At 53.4% G+C, this 15,539-nt stretch overlaps 1 protein-coding gene across 1 annotated transcript in view; it reads left to right on the forward strand.

The window, feature by feature from the left end:
• Positions 1–11,357, forward strand: part of MAN2B2 (mannosidase alpha class 2B member 2) — a 47,289-nt gene extending 35,932 nt beyond the window's left edge. Inside the window, exons 15-19 of the mRNA XM_030801280.1 lie at positions 25–217; positions 2,981–3,118; positions 6,138–6,250; positions 8,697–8,814; positions 10,112–11,357. Of these exons, the coding sequence (XP_030657140.1) occupies positions 25–217; positions 2,981–3,118; positions 6,138–6,250; positions 8,697–8,814; positions 10,112–10,209 (660 nt within the window). The 3' untranslated portion in view covers positions 10,210–11,357. The remainder of the gene's footprint in view (positions 1–24; positions 218–2,980; positions 3,119–6,137; positions 6,251–8,696; positions 8,815–10,111) is intronic.
• Positions 11,358–15,539: the final 4,182 nt, after the last annotated feature.

Raw genomic sequence — 15,539 nt, forward strand, 5'->3', positions numbered from 1 at the left:
CTCTCGGACAATGCCTTCCCGCAGGTCATGCTCCACCGGCGGCTGTGGAACAACTTCGACTGGGACCTGGGCTACAACCTCACGCTGAACGACACCTCAGTCGTCCACCCAGTGCTCTGGCTTCTACTGGGATCCTGGTCCCTCAGCACTGCTCTACACCAGAGGAGCGCAGTGGCGCTGCAGCACAGGCCCGTGGTGCTGTTCGGAGACCTGGCCGGTAAAGGGGCGCCCTTTCAGAGTAACATCATCACTGCCCCAGCACCAGCCAGGCCAGGGCGGGCCTTGGGAGGGGCCTGTGCCCTCATGAATCTGGGCAGCTTTTGAGCAGGAAGCGACCTCAGGGACCTCTAGCCCAAGCCCCTCATTTAACAGATGGGCAAACTGAGGGCAAACAGCGGCTTACTTAAGATCATACAACTAGTAGGTATAGAGCTGGGACTCACCCATTTCACCATATGCCTCTTCCCTGTGTCTTCTCCATTTTCTTCTCTGATGTATCTTTTCCTTTCTTAATATGACATTATGTCACCATGTCACTTTAGGTCTGGAGGCTTAGCATTTAAAAGACTGGTTTGTTAGCTGGGCATGGTGGCACATGCCTGTAATCCCAGCTACTCGGGAGACTGAGGCAGGAGAATCGCTTGAACCCAGGAGGCAGAGGTTGCAGGGAGATGAGATTGCACCGTTGCACCCCAGCCTGGGTGGCAGAGCGAGACTCTGTCTCAAAAGTAAAAATAAAAGACAAGTTTGGTCTGAATCGAGGTGTGCCGTCACCAGGTGGGGGTATTTCTAATCTATAGTCTAACCTGAAGGACTTAATCTGTACCTCCACTGATGTTTCTGTAGATCAGATCAACAACCATGCAGTTCTGTGTCTCTATAAAGTAGCAGAACATGAGAAACATTAAACAATGATTACATTTAAAGATGGTCTTTTGGAGCTGTAAGACCTAGATACAATTTGCTGCCATTCTCACTAATCCTTAAACTCTTTTCTTTTTCTACTAACCTATGGAGGTTTTGATTAGCGTGTGCTTTTAAGGTTCTCCCGGCTTTGGTTTTAGAGCCAGAACCTTCCCAGGGCAGTAGCAAGCTGGTAGGCTGTCCCTCACCCATGCAACAAGTATATACCGAGCACTTGCAATGTGTCTGTGCCATGCACTGGAGACGCAGAAGAGCAGCCCCTGACCCAAGAGAGTGTTCCTGGGCTGCTGGACAGGCGAGGCGTGCTCGTATAGAGCCAGGATTCAGGGTGGAGAAGGAGCCATGCCATAGAGGGCCTGGTGTTTCTTGGGTGTGGAGGAGTGTGAGACCACAGCTGGGAGGTCCAGGGGCTGTCGATTAAGGTTCTTTGGAAGTAACGGAGCCTGAAGGGGCAGCTATTTGGGCAAAGCCCGGAGAAGCTCGTGGAATCTAAGGAGGAACTGGACACAAAGTCCAGAGAGGTACGGGGCAGGGCAGCTCTGGGCATCTCAGGAGCAGAGGCTCACAGCCATGTCTCCCAGGACTGCCATTGAGCCACCTCTGGTTCCCATGCTTCAGATTCCCAGAAGAGGAAATCTGATTGGCTTAGCAGGGTCAGGTTCTGCTCCCAGACCAGTCAGTGGTTCCTTCTGGGTAGCTGGGGCTTTTCCTGCAAAGGGAGATGAGGCCGTGTCTGAGAAAGCCCCATGGCTGTTGTCAGCTCCATCCCCCCAGCCTCGCTCTGGTCTCTGTTGGCTGCAAGTAAGGGAAACCCAACTTGAACTAGCTGAGCCCCCAAGGAGAGTGTATGGTGAGGCCCACATAACCAAGGGAAGGGCAGGGTGTAATTGGGCCTCAGGGCCTGGAGCCCTCGTGAGGCTGTCCCTGTTCATCTCTCACCTGCACTTCTCTCTGTCTGCAGACGCTCCTTCACCTCCCACCTGGATGTGAATCTGAACAGCTCTGGGGCTGCTCTCAAAGAACAGCTCTGTCCGCCCCACTCAAAAGGACCTAAGATTTGGACTTTACAGTTCCGAGTGCAAAAGTAGGGAAAGATTCTGATTGGTCCTACTGGGGTCAGGTGACCCAAGCCTGGACCAATCAGCATGGCCTGGGGTATTGAAAGAAGATGGTAGCTCCAGCTGAACATCTATACTTGGAAGGAGTAGGGGCCGAGGTGCCTTCTGAGCAGAGAGACCAGTAGATGACAAAACAGGGGTGGAACTGGCATCCCAGATCTTGAGTAGAAAACAGGGTTCTGGCTGGACACAGTGGCTCACACTTGTAATCCTAGCACTTTGGGAGGCCAAGGCGGGAGGATCACTTAAGCCCAGGAGTTTAAGACTAGCCTGTGAGACCCTGTCTCTACAAAAAAATTTTTAAAAATTGGCCAGGGTGGTGGCCCATAGTCCCAGCTACTTGGGAGGCTGAGGTGGGAGGATAGTTTGAGCTCAGGAGTTTGAGACTGCAGTGAGCTGTGATTGCACCACTGCACTCTGACCTGGGTGACAGAGCAAGTCCCAGGAAGGAAGGAAGGGAGGGAGGGAGGAAGGAAGGGAGGGAGGGAGGGAGGGAACGGAAGGGGAAGGGAACGGAAGGGAGGGGAGGGGAGGGAAAAGAAAAGAGGGAGGGACGGAAGGAAAGAAGAAGGGAAGGAAGAAAGGAAAAGGAAGGAAGGGAGAGAGAAAAGAGGGCTGTGCATGAACTTGCCTTGTTATCTTGAATAAGCTTTGTGCCCTCTGGGCTTTCTTTCCTCGTCTCTAGTTTGAGATGGCTAGGCTGAGGAGAGTCAGGGTCCTCCCAGCTCTTAAGCTCTATGGTCTGAGCAAAGGCAGAGAAGTGGAAGCCTGGGGAGTTGGGAGCACAGACACTTCGGGCTGGTGCGGGATAAGCTACCCACAAGGATGCATGGGAGGTGGCTGGCAGGGGCAGGAGCATATAATGTGCAGAGCTCTGAGTGCCAGGAGGAGGAGTTGAGCCCCAAACCCTCTCCTGACTCTGTCCATCTGCCTTGCAGGGACTGCGCTGAAGCTCCCAGGACCCCAGCAGCAAGAGGCCGTGACGCTGCCCCCAAATCTTCACCTGCAGATCCTGAGCATCCCTGGCTGGCACTACAGCTCTAACCACACGGAGCACACTCAGAATCTCCGGAAAGGTGAGGCAGGTGCCCTGGGGTCTCAGACCCACTCCTCCCTCCCTGAGTCAAACAGGCCGCTGGGCCCACCACCAGACAGGGGCTCACCTTGGAGCTATCATGGCTCTGCAAGGTCACCTGGTCCCTAATCTGGCACATGGGGAGAGTGAGGCCCAGGGAGAGTCAGTGATCAGTCATTTGGCAAGCTGGAGGTGAGGCAGGCCTGGCCCCCAGGCCTGTGACCCCAGCCCATTCTGAATGGATCCGTCTCAGCCCGCCCCCACCCAACTGAGACTAAGGAACTAATTAAAGTCCCCCTGACCCTCAGGGGTACCTGCCAGTCCTGTTTCTTCCAGGGAGACCTCCTGGAGCCCCCAAACACCCAAATTCCCACCCATCCTCCGAGCTCAGGCAGCCTAACTCTTGGGAGCTTCCACTCACTCATTCAACAGCATGTCTCGTGCCAGGCTCCAGGGAATGAGCAGTGACCAAGGTGGGCAAGGTCCTGGCTCTCTGAGCACTTGGTCTAGAGCGGAAGCAGTCAAGTCACCAGGCAGTAATGACAAGGACAAGAGGAATCCCCCTGCACAGCATGACGGGGAGAGCTCCCCGAGGAGGCGACACCTGCTGGGAACCGACTTGTCCTGTGGCCAGAGCCCCAGCTGCACCTTCTCTGCCCCCTCTACACCATGAGCAGCAGAAAGGCAGGGTGGGACTGTGCCTCGGCCATCCTCAGGTCCCCAAGGCCTGGCACACCTGCAGAATTAAGAATAGGAGGAAAAGGGTGGGGCGCAGTGGCTCACACCTGGAATCCCAGCACTTAGGGAATCCGAGGCAAGCGGATTGCTTGAGCCCAGGAGTTTAAGACCAGCCTAGGCAGCATAGGAAGACCCTGTCCCTATAAAAATAAAAATAGAAAAGTTCTCTGGTCATGGTGGCATGTGCCTGAGCCTGCTTTCCCAGGCACCTGCAGCCCCCTTGTGAAATGGGATCCCTCACCATTCCTGCTGTGCGGGACACAGGAGGCCTTCCCTGACTTTGGAGCTGGAAGCCCTCACCACCACACCAGGAGATGTGGAAGCACTTTCTCAAACCTCTTGGCTTTTGTGATCTTGGGCAACCATTCCCCTCTGCCATTCTGAAAACCAGCTACCCCATAACCCCATGATAGCTTCTTAAAAATGGGCCAGGCGCGGTGGCTCACATCTGTAATGCCAGCACTTTGGGAGGCCGAGGTAGCAGGATGACTTCAGGCCAGGAGTTCGAGACCAGCCTGGGCAACATAGCTAGACTCTGTCTCTACAAAAAATTTAAAAAATAGCCGGGTGTGGTGATGCTTGCCTGTGGTCCCAGCTACTCAGGAGGCTGAGGTGAGAGGATCACTTGAGGCCAGGAGTTCAAGGCTGCAGTGAGCTGTGATCATGCTACAGCACTCCAGCCTGGGCAACAGAGCAAGACCCTGTCTCTAAAAAAATTTCTTTTCTTTGAGACAGAGTCTCACTCTGTTGCCCACACTGGTGTGCAATGGTGCAATCTTGGCTCACTGCAACCTCCACTACTCAGGTTCAAGCAGTTCTCCTACCTCAGCCTCCTAAGTAGCTGGGATTACAGGCACCCACCACCATGCCCAGCTAATTTTTGTATTTTTAATAGAGACAGGGTTTCACTGTGTTGGCCAGGCTGGTCTCGAACTCCTGACAGCAGGCAATCTGCCCTCCTTGGCCTCCCAAAGTGCTGGGATTACAGGTGTGAGCCACCACACACTGCCAAATTTTTATTTTTAATACTGATGCCTCAGTTCTAATCCAAGACAGATTGACTCAGTCAGTTTTGAGGCATAGCTGCAGAGCTGAGGTTCTACCAGCCAGGGTTTAGGAAGCACCTGTGTTAACCACGTCCTCTTTCCAGGACCTTGAACTCAGTGCTTTCCTCTGAGCCTCGGTCTTCCCATCTGTAAAACGGGAGCAACGGCAGTGAGCCTTTCTGAGTGGGAAGGTCAGGGATGGGACAGGAGATCACATACATCACATGGCAAATGACAGCATTATATCAGTCAGGGCGGCTGGCATATGCCGCAGTAACAAAGAGCCCTGAACGCCCACGGTCTTAACAGTATATATTCATTTCTCCCCCATGCTGTGCATCCAGTGGGGTTAGCAGGAAGGTTTTTCTTGCTGTGGCCACCACGCCCCCAACTGATGGAGTTTGTATTGCAGCACATGCTTCCTCACTCACCAAGGCAGGAAAAAGCTTCTGCCAGGAAGTACTGCGTCACTTCAGCTCACTTTGCGTTGGCCACAGAGGCCATGCAGCCTCCCCTGACTTCAAAGGGGGCAGGGTAGGAGAGACTGGAGTATTTGAGGACATGCCCCAGTATGCCCACAGCAGTGGACGAGGATGGAAACATTGCAGCTGGTGTCATGGTGGGCAGCCTTACAGACGGCTAGACCTGGGTGGGAATCCTCCCTCTGCCGTGCACTAGCTGTATGCCTTGGGCACATGACTGCCCCTCTCTGAGCCTTGGTTTCCTTGTCGAGTGGGGGCCATGTCAGCTGTCTCACAGAGTGTATTAGTCTGTTCTCATGCTGCTCATAAAGACATACCCAAGACTGGGTAGTTTGTGAAGAAAAAAGGTTTAATGGACTCACAGTTCCACGTGGCTGGGGAGGCCTCACAATCACGGCAGAAGGCAGATGAGGAGCAAAGGCATGTCTTACATGGCAGCAGGCAAGAAAGCGTGTGCAGGGGAACTGCCCTTTATAAAATCATCAGATCTCATGAGACTTATCACTATCACAAGAACGCACAGGAAAGACTCATCCCCATGATTCAATTACCTCCCATCAGGTCCCTCCCACAACATATGGACGTTATGGGACCTACAATTCAAGATGAGATTTGGGTGGGGACGCAGCCAAACCATATTGAGGAGGTTAAGAATAGGAAATGGAGCTGAGTGTGTAAAGCAGTGATTATAGACTGGGGGCATTGGGGTTGGTTGATGAGGGTCTTCACTGCCACCTTCCTTCTGTCCCCAAAGGCCATCGAGGGGAAACCCAGGCTGACCTCCACCGTGTCCTCCTGCGGCTCCACCACCTGTATGAAGTGGGCGAGGACCCAGTCCTGTCTCAGCCAGTGACAGTGAATCTGGAGGTGAACTTCCCTACCCCCATCCAGACCATAAGCCAGGGAAGCAGACCCTAGGTGAAGCCCCAAGAAAGTGCCTTGGCAAAGAGATCCACGACAGTGTCCTCCCAAATGGACGCTGGTATGGGCCCCGCCCCACCCTTCCTTGTGGTCTTCTGGGTTTGTCAGGTATTACAACTGGCCTGTTTTTTAGAGTTTTGTGTGTGTGTGTGAGACAGGATCCCACTGTTGCCCAGTCTGGAGTGCAGTGGCACAATCTCGGCTCACTGCAACCTCCACCTCCCTGGCTCAGGTGATCCTCCTACCTCAACCTCCCAAGTAGCCGGGACCACAGGGGCACGCCACCACTCTGGCTAATTTTGTTTTTGTTTTTTTTGTTTTTTTTTTTTTTGAGATGGAGTTTTGCTCTTGTCCCCCAGGCTGGAGTGCAATGGGGCGCTCTCGGCTTACCACAACCTCCATCTCCCAGGTTCAAGTGATTCTCCTGCCTCAGCCTCCTGAGTAGCTGGGATTACAGGCATGAGCCACCATGCCTGGCTAATTTTTTTGTACTTTTAGTAGAGACAAGGCTTCTCCATGTTGGTCAGGCTGATCACAAACTCCTGACCTCAGGTGATCCACCCGCCTCAGCCTCGCAAAGTGCTGGGATTACAGGCGTGAGCCACCACGCCTGGCCTAATTTTTCTATTTTAGTAGAGACAGGGTCTTGCTGTGTTGCCCAGGCTGGTCTCAAACTCCTGGCCTCAAGCAATCTGCCTGTCTCGGCCTCCTGAAGTGCTGGGATTACAGGCGTGAGTGGCCTGTGTTTTATTTATTTCTTATTTATTCTGTAGTAAAACTTAAAACACGTACGTCATCTGTGTAATCCAAAAACAAAACAGATTCCCCATAGAGTTGCTTTGAAAGGCGACTTACAGTCAGACAATCCAGGGTCCACACCCAGGCCCCTCTATGGGAGCATCTCAGGCACCCCATGCCTCTGGGCCTCAGTTTCCCCCCATGTAAAATGGGGAGAGGTGAGAGTTCTTTGCCCAGAAGGTTGTTGAGAGACCCTGACACTAAGGGGCCTCGTGCAGTGTCAGGGCCCCCAGGCTTCGCCCCTTCCAGGCTCCCCTCTTGGCTGATGTTACCCTCTGAGCTCCACTATCAAGCGAGGCTTCTACCACCTGGCCTGCCCACGTCCCCTCCCCAGAAGGTGCGACCTGAGCCGCCTCATTTCCTCCCCAGTTTGCGTTCTTTCTGTTTCATTTCCTGCTCATGGAGAATTTCTGTGAATCTCTGTTTCTGCCTTGGGCCTCCTTTGACATCTGAGTCTTCAGGGGAATCCAGAGAAGCCCCAGTACCTTTTCGCCATGATGTATTCCTGGGCCCCCCACCTCCTCTTTCATGATCCTCGCCACGGAGGATCCTTTCCTCACAGTCCCTGGCCTGCCTGAGAGCAGGTCCAGGCCATGGGGGGTACCAGCATCCAGCACGGGGCCAGCCTGCCCTGGGGAGCAAGGAGGCCGGCGTGGGTCCTGGAAGTTGGCCATCTTATGCTCCCCCGTTTCACAGATGGAAGCACCAAGGCCCTGAGAGGAGGAGACGGTTGGGATGGACACCATGACTCCCTGCCCGATGTGGACAGTGGTGGGGTGGAAAGACCACTGAGTTAGGAATGCAGTTAGTTTGGCTGCAAGTCACAAAACACCTAACAGATGTGCTTGGAACAGAGGACAGAGTGTTTTCTCACCGAATGGGCATTTCCAGATGGACCCCTAGCACTGTCACTGTGGGCCCGGTCACTGTCGTCTTCCTGCCATCACCAGCACACTGGCTCTTGTTTTTGCCGTCTGCTTGTTTGCAGTAACAAGATGGCACAGGCCTCCCTCATGAGCAAATTTCAAGGCAGGGTGGGGCTGGGCGGTAGTGGCCAGAAAGGCCTTGCCCTAGAGTGGCTCTCTCTCCCTCTGTCAGCACACGGAAGCTTCTCCAAGAACCACCCCCACCCCTCCTGCTCCACAGACTTTTCCAGACCCCTAAGGTCCTCCTGCCTCCCCTAGTTGTAAGGGAGGCTGGGACAAGGCCTATTGGGAAAGGGGGACGGGGTAACTCTGGCTGGCTTCCTCCCTGGACCAGGCATGGGGCCACCTAAGCAACGTGGGGAGAGGAGGACTCCACATGGGGCGGGCAGCTCAAAATGCCACACCTCCCAGGCTGCTCCTGTAGCTCAGCCACCTGGTGAAGCACGCACTTCCCGCTTCAGTGTCCTCATCTGTAAAGTACACGGCCAGTCCTGTCCTCGCAGATTTGCTGTGAGAAGCAGATGAAGGGGCTGTGTCAGGCACCAGGGCAGGACCTGGGCTCCTGAGGACACCAAGTTCGTGGTGTCTCTGCCCTGCTGCTGTCTTGGTTCTCTGCTCAGATCTGGAACTTGGTGCAGCTCACCCTCCCTCTGCTCCTCTCCCTGCAGGCTGTGCTGCAGGCGCTGGGGTCCGTGGTGGCAGTGGAGGAGCGCTCGCTCACAGGGACCTGGGATGTGAGCATGCTGCAGCGCTGGAGCTGGAGGCCGGGGCCTGGCCGCCGCAGAGGTTTGGGGACCCCCACTTCAGCTCCCTACCCAGGACTCCCAGCCAGGCTCAGGAGCTGGTCAGACCCGGTGCACATCCAACCATCTGCCTGTCCCGGTCTGTGCGACCTTGCGAGGCTGCTTTCCTGCTCTGAACCCACAGCCCTCCCAAATCTACCACAGTCAGTTAAGAAAGGCTTTGGGTTAGTCTCTGCCTGCCAGGGCTCCACACAGGCGTGTGTGTGCACTTGTACGTGTGCACAAGCAGACCGCACGCCCTGCCTGTGCCCTGGGTGAGAGCTAGGGGCCCAGGGGCTTCTGCCCACCTTGGCCCTGCTGACCTCAGCCCATCAGCCAGTCCGTGCCTCATACAGCATGTGCCACTGTGAGCTCCTGCACTCCAGGCAGCTTCCAGCCTCCAGTCCCTGTCCGCACCATGCCCTCTGCCTGGGACACACAGGTCCCATTCATTCTGGCCAGCACCTGCTCAAGCTCCCCAGGAGGCCTCCCCAGAGTCGCCAACCAGGCCAAGTGCCTCCTCCACTCTCCTGGCCCCGGGGGTTTCTTCTGTCCTGTGCAGCTCCTGTTGTCCACTACACACAGCATGGTGGTGGGTGCATGGTGCATGCTCAGTTGGTGGTGGGAGGAAGGAAGGGAGGGACAGAGGGAGGGAGTAAGGGAAGATGATGGTTGGTTGGAAAGAAGGAAGGAAGATGGATGAGTGATAGATAAGTGAACGGCTCCCTCCCAAGATCGAAGCCCAACCCCAGGGCATGTCTTCAGGGGAGTGTGCTGAGGCAAGGGCAGACTCACCAGATGGTCTCAGAAAGCTCTTGGGTTTTGAGGGCAACACCCATGAGGAAGTGAGGTCACTAGGGCCAGGACCAACTTATGAATTGCCCTCAAGGTGGGCAGAAATGCAAGAGACCCACAGGAGTCCTGGCAGAAGGGGATGCCACAGGCCATTGCCACAGTGGGAGCCATAGCAGACTGTAGCCAGGTGCAGCGTGGTGAGAGGGAGGCTGGGAGCCACAGCAGACGGTAGAGAGGTGCAGCGTGGTGAGAGGGAGGCTGGGAGCCACAGCAGACGGTAGACAGGTACAGCAGGGTAAGAGGGAGACTGGGAGCCGCAGCAGACGGTAGACAGGTGCAGGGGGGGTGAGAGGGAGACTGGAAGCCACGGCAGACTGTAGACAGGTGCAGGGGCGTGAGAGGGAGACTGGGAGCCACGGCAGACTGTAGACAGGTGCAGGGGGTGAGAGGGAGGCTGGGAGGAGGCATCCCGGGCCACACTGGACAGATCACCTCTGTTCCCCTAGGTGACAGCACCTCTCCCTCGAGGCCACCAGGAGGCCCCATCATCACCGTCCACCCAAAGGAAATCCGGACGTTCTTCATTCACTTTCAACAGCAGTGAGCCCTGGGCAGATGCCCCGGCCCCAGGACTTCCCCCAGGAACTCCATGTAACAGAACAGACCCAGGACAGGGAAAAGCAGCGCAGAGGGACGGGACTAGGGAGTCAGCTGCTCATCTGCAGGCTAATGGCAGGAAATGGTCATATTTGGGGTTTTGTCCCTAATTTTTTTTAAATAAAAATTACATTACAAGATCCAGGTTCTTCCCCTCCCACACTCAATCAAGCCAGCCCTCTCCTCTGCTGTCACATAAAGGATATTTGGCACGCTCATGCGTCATTCATTCACAAAAGACAAACCCAGGACGTTCTGCCTGAGGCAGAGCACAAGACCCACAGCAGCACCGAAGCGCATCTACCGTCCGGGCCCTGCCAGGCTTGCCCAGGCTGCTGGTGGTAACTGTGGACCTACTGCATGCCGCGTGTTTTCAAGACTCATCCCATGCTGGCAACAGCCTTGCAAGGGGCTTGGCTCTGCCACAGGGCAAGAGAGGAAGTTGTAGCGCCGAGCTGGAGTTCCAGCCCCAGATGTCCACCTGTGCCTCGGCACCGCCTGTCGAGCAGAGAAGGCACAACAGCCGTCAGAGTCCAGGAAGAAATGAAACCACACAGCAGGGATGTCCAATATCAGAACTATTAATATCAATAAAAGTGTAACCTTCCAAGGTCTATGCCCAAGAGAATTGAAAACATCCATCCACACAACACCTGTGCTCCCGCGTTCATAGCAGCATTACTCAAAAGTCAAACGGTAGCAACAACCCAAATGTCCATCCACAGATGAATTAAGACATGAAATGTGTTCTGTCCATACAATGGAATATTATTTGGCCATAAAAAGGAAGGAAATTCTGACACATGCCACAGCCTGGGTGAATCCTACAAACATTACGCTAAGTGAAAGAAGCCAGACACGAAAGGCCACATATTGTGTGATTCTGTTTACGTGAAATATCCAGAATAGGCAAATCTGTGTATAAGAGACAAAGCACATTGGTGGTTGCCAGGGACTGGAGGAAGAGAGAAGAGGCATGACAGCTAATAGGGACAGGGTTTCTTTGGAAGATGATGAAATTGTGGAATTAGCAATGATGGTTGCACAACTTTGTGAATATACTAGAAACCAATGAATTATTAACTTTGGAAGATGGATTTTATGGTCTGTGAATTATATCTCAATTTTAAAACTATTTTTTTTTTCCCGAGACAGAGTCTCACTCTGTCACCCAGGCTGGCGTGCAGTGTCACAATCTCAGCTCACTGCAACCTGCACCTCCCGGGTTCAAGCAATTCTCCAGCCTCTGCCTCCCGAGTAGCTGGTACTACAGATGCACCACTGTGTCAGCTAATTTTTGTATTTTTAGTAGAGACGGGGTTTCACCATGTTGGCCAGGCTGATCTCGAACTCCTGACCTCAGGTGATCTGCCTGCCTCGGCCTCCCAAAGTGCCAGGATTACAGGCGTGAGCCACTGTGCCCAGCCTAAACCGTTTTAAAGAGTAAACTGTGAGATGTAGGAAATTATATGGTCCTCTAGGGCTGAAGGAAAGTACCCAGAAAGGACCAGCTTGGAAGGAGTCACACCTCTTTGGACAATGTGCAGTTTGGCCACATTCTCTGGTTTGGCCAGGCAGGAGCTGGGCTGGAGTTGCTGACCAAGCAATAGGCCACCCCTGTGAGGTGGGGTCAGGTGAGCAGCCACCAGTGGCATGGATGTGCAGTGGGAGGTTGAGGCACAAGGAGTAAGGCAGGAGCCCTTTAGAGCATGTGGGCTGCATGGGGCTTGGTTTCTGTGTCAAGAAGACTATGGAGGCTGGGCACAGTCGTTCATGCCTCAATCCCAGCACTTTGGGAGGCCAAAGCAGCCGGATCATTGGAGGTCAGTGGTTCAAGACCAGGCTGGCCAACATGGTGAAACCCCATCTCTACTAAAAATACAGTTAGCCGGGCATGGTGGCGTGCACCTGTAGTCCCAGCTACTCAGGAGGCTGAGGCAGGAGAATCAATCACTTGAACCTGGGGAGGTGGAGGAGACCTCCACCTCTGCACTCCAGCCTGGGTGACAAGAGCGAGACTCCGTCTCAAAAAAAAAAAAAGGAAGACTATGGAGGCCAGGCGTGGTGGTTCATGCCTGAAATCCCAACATGTTGGGAGCCCTAGGCGGAAGGATCGCTTGAGCCCAGGTGTTCCAGACCAGCCTGGGCAGTATAGTGAGACCCCATCTCTACAAAAACTATTTTTTAGACGAGCGTGGTGGTGTGCACCTGTGGTCCCAGCTACTCTAGGGGCTGAGGTGGGAGGATCACTTGAGCCCGGGAGGTCGAGGCTTCAGTGAGCCATGATCATGCCACTGACTCCAATCAGGGTAACAGAGCAAGACTCTGTCTCAGAAAAAATAAAGACGACTATGGAAATGTTATCCCCAGCGCTGCCAGGCTGTAGAAAACTCATGTGCACCGCAAGTACCATCACCCATGCTGACCATCCCCGTCCAGAACAGAAACAGCAGGAAAGCCACTTCCTCCTGCGGTCCCTCCAGCACCCAGCACCCTCAACTGGGAACAGTGAGAAGAATACAGATGACAGGGGAAAACCCACCCACAATAGACAGAATATTGGCTAAAATCTAACATCCTTTTGTTGTTTTGTTGTTATTTTATTTTTTTAGACACAGGGTCTTGCTCTGTCACCCAGGTGGGAGTGCAGTGGCACTATCATAGCTCACTGGAACCTCTTAACTCCTGGGCCCAAGCAGTCCTCCCATCCCACCCTCCTGAGTAGCTGGGACTACAAGCATGAGTCACTACACCCAACTAATTTTTAAAATGTTTGTGGAGACGCAGTCTCACTATGTTGCCCAAGCTGGTCTTGAACTCCTCAAGTGATCCTCCCACCTAGGCCTCCCAAAATGCTGGGATTATAGGCTCGAGCCACTGTGAACGGCCTGTTTTTTTTTTGTTGTTTGTTTGTTTGTTTTTTCTTTTACAAACAACCACCACCAAACTCCCAATTAACTATGTTGCTCACCGATAATCCCAATAAAAACCCCAAGAGGTTTATTGTGGAACTTGACAGGATGATTCTGGGGCTAGGTACAGTGGTTCGTGCCTGTAATCCCAGCACTTTGGGAGGCCGAGGTGGGTGGATCACTAGAGGCCAGGAGTTCAAGACCAGGCTGGCCAACATAGTGAAACCCCCCTCTCTAAAAAAATACAAAAATTAGCCGGGCTTGGTGGCAGATGACTGTAATGCCAGCACTTTGGGAGGCCAAGGCAGGCTGATCACCTACGGTCAAGAGTTCGAGACCAGCCTGACCAACATGGAGAAACCCCGTCTCTACTAAACATACAAAATTAGCTGGGCATGGTGGTGGGCACCTGTAATCCCAGCTACCCGGGAGGCTGAGGCAGGAGAATCTCTTGAATCCAGAAGGCAGAGATTGCAGTGAGCTGAGATCGTGCCACTGCACTCCAGCCTGGGCGACGAGCGAAACTCTGTCTCAAAAAAGAAACCAACAGACACACACACACAAAACTGCACATCTTCGTCGTTTGGGCTGCTGTCATAGAATACCGTACACTGAGTGGCTTATCAACAACAGGAATTTATTTCTCCCAATTCTGGATGCTGGGAGTCCAAGGTGCCAGCAGATTTGGTGTCTGGGGAGGGCCTGTTTCCTGGTTTATAGATGGTGCCATCTTGCTCCATCCTCACATGGCAGAAGGGGCAAGGCAGCTCTCTGGGCTCCGTTTCTAGGAGGGTGCTAATACAACAGTACTGAGTCTACCTTAAAGAAAAATTTTGTTTGCTTGCGTATAATTACAGCTTTGCTTAAGCTTACAGACTATTCATTAAAAACAGCCTCAGGGAAAGAGGACCTTCAGCAGAGATAAGAAAGAAGTGCACCGACCAGCAATCCTGGAAGCAGCTAGCCACAGGTTTCCACCCACCAGATGAGAATAGTTGGGCTGAGATCGAGGCAGGAAGATCACGTTAAGTCCAAAAGTTTGAGACCAGCCTGGGCAAAATGGGGAGACCCGTCTCTACAAATAGTAACAAAATTTAACTGGGTGTGGCACACGCCTGTAGTCCCAGCTACTCAGGAGGCTGAGGTGGAAGGATCCCCTGAGCCCAGGATGTCAAGGCTGCAAGGAGCCATGCCTGGGCAACAGAGTGAGACTGTCCAAAAAAAAAAAACAAAAGTAAGACTAGTCTGGCTGGCCTGGTGCAGCCACCACGTTGGGAGGCTGAGGGGGACAGATCACTTGAGCCCAGGAGTTGGAGACCAGCCTGGGCAACTTGGTAAAACCCAATCTCTAAAAAAAATTTAAAAATTAGCCAGGCGTGATGGTGCGTGCCTTTAGTCCCAGCTACTGTAGAGGGTGAGGTGGGAGGATCACCTGAACCTGGGGACATCAAGGCTGCAATAAGCGGTGATCATGCTACTGCACTCCAGCCTGGGCAACACAGTGAGACTCTGTCTCAAAAAAAAAAAAAAAAAAATAGCTGTACCTGCAAAAGGTCACAAGATGTCCCCCTAAGACAGCAATCATAACTGCCTGCCTGAGACTGCACACATAGCTGCCGTTCCACAAGAATGCTTTGATCATCATTTGCACTTCCCCAGATTTCCCTTAAAAACATCCATCTGGAGACACAACTTGGAGAGGTGATCATTGAACACAAGAGTTCACTGTCCCCGCCCCCACCTCCCGAGTTGCTGGCTTCTCGAATAAAGCTACCTTTCCTTTTACCAAAACTTGTCTCTCGCATGTCAGCAAGTGAGTGGCCCGAACCCGAGTTCAGTTACACTAATCCCCATGATCTAATCACCTCCCAACATCCCCACCTCCTAATACCATCACCTGGGGGATTAGAGTTCAGCATATGAATTTAGGAGGACAAAAACATTCAGACCAAACAAAGAGCTCAGAAGCTGGACCGTGCACATGGAACCTGATAGAAGAGAGATGGGGCCGGGCGCGGTGGCTCATGCCTGTAATCCCAGCATTTTGGGAGGTCGAGGCAGGCAGATCATCTGAGGTCGGGAGTTCGAAACTAGCCTGACCAACATGGAGAAACCCTGTCTCTACTAAAAATACAAAATTAGCCAGGTGTGGTGGTGCATGCCTGTAATCCCAGCTACTCAGGAAGGCTGAGGCAGGAGAATTGCTTGAACCCGGGAGGCGGATGTTGCGATGAGCCAAGATCGAACCATTGAACTCTAGCCTGGGCAACAAGAGCGAAACTCGGTCTCAAAAAAAAAAAAAAAGAGGCCGGGCGCGGTGGCTCACGCCTGTAATCCTAGCACTTTGGGAGGCTGAGGCGGGCGG

The sequence above is a fragment of the Nomascus leucogenys genome, chromosome 20 (assembly GCF_006542625.1).
Source record: "Nomascus leucogenys isolate Asia chromosome 20, Asia_NLE_v1, whole genome shotgun sequence".
Lineage (NCBI taxonomy): Eukaryota > Metazoa > Chordata > Mammalia > Primates > Hylobatidae > Nomascus > Nomascus leucogenys.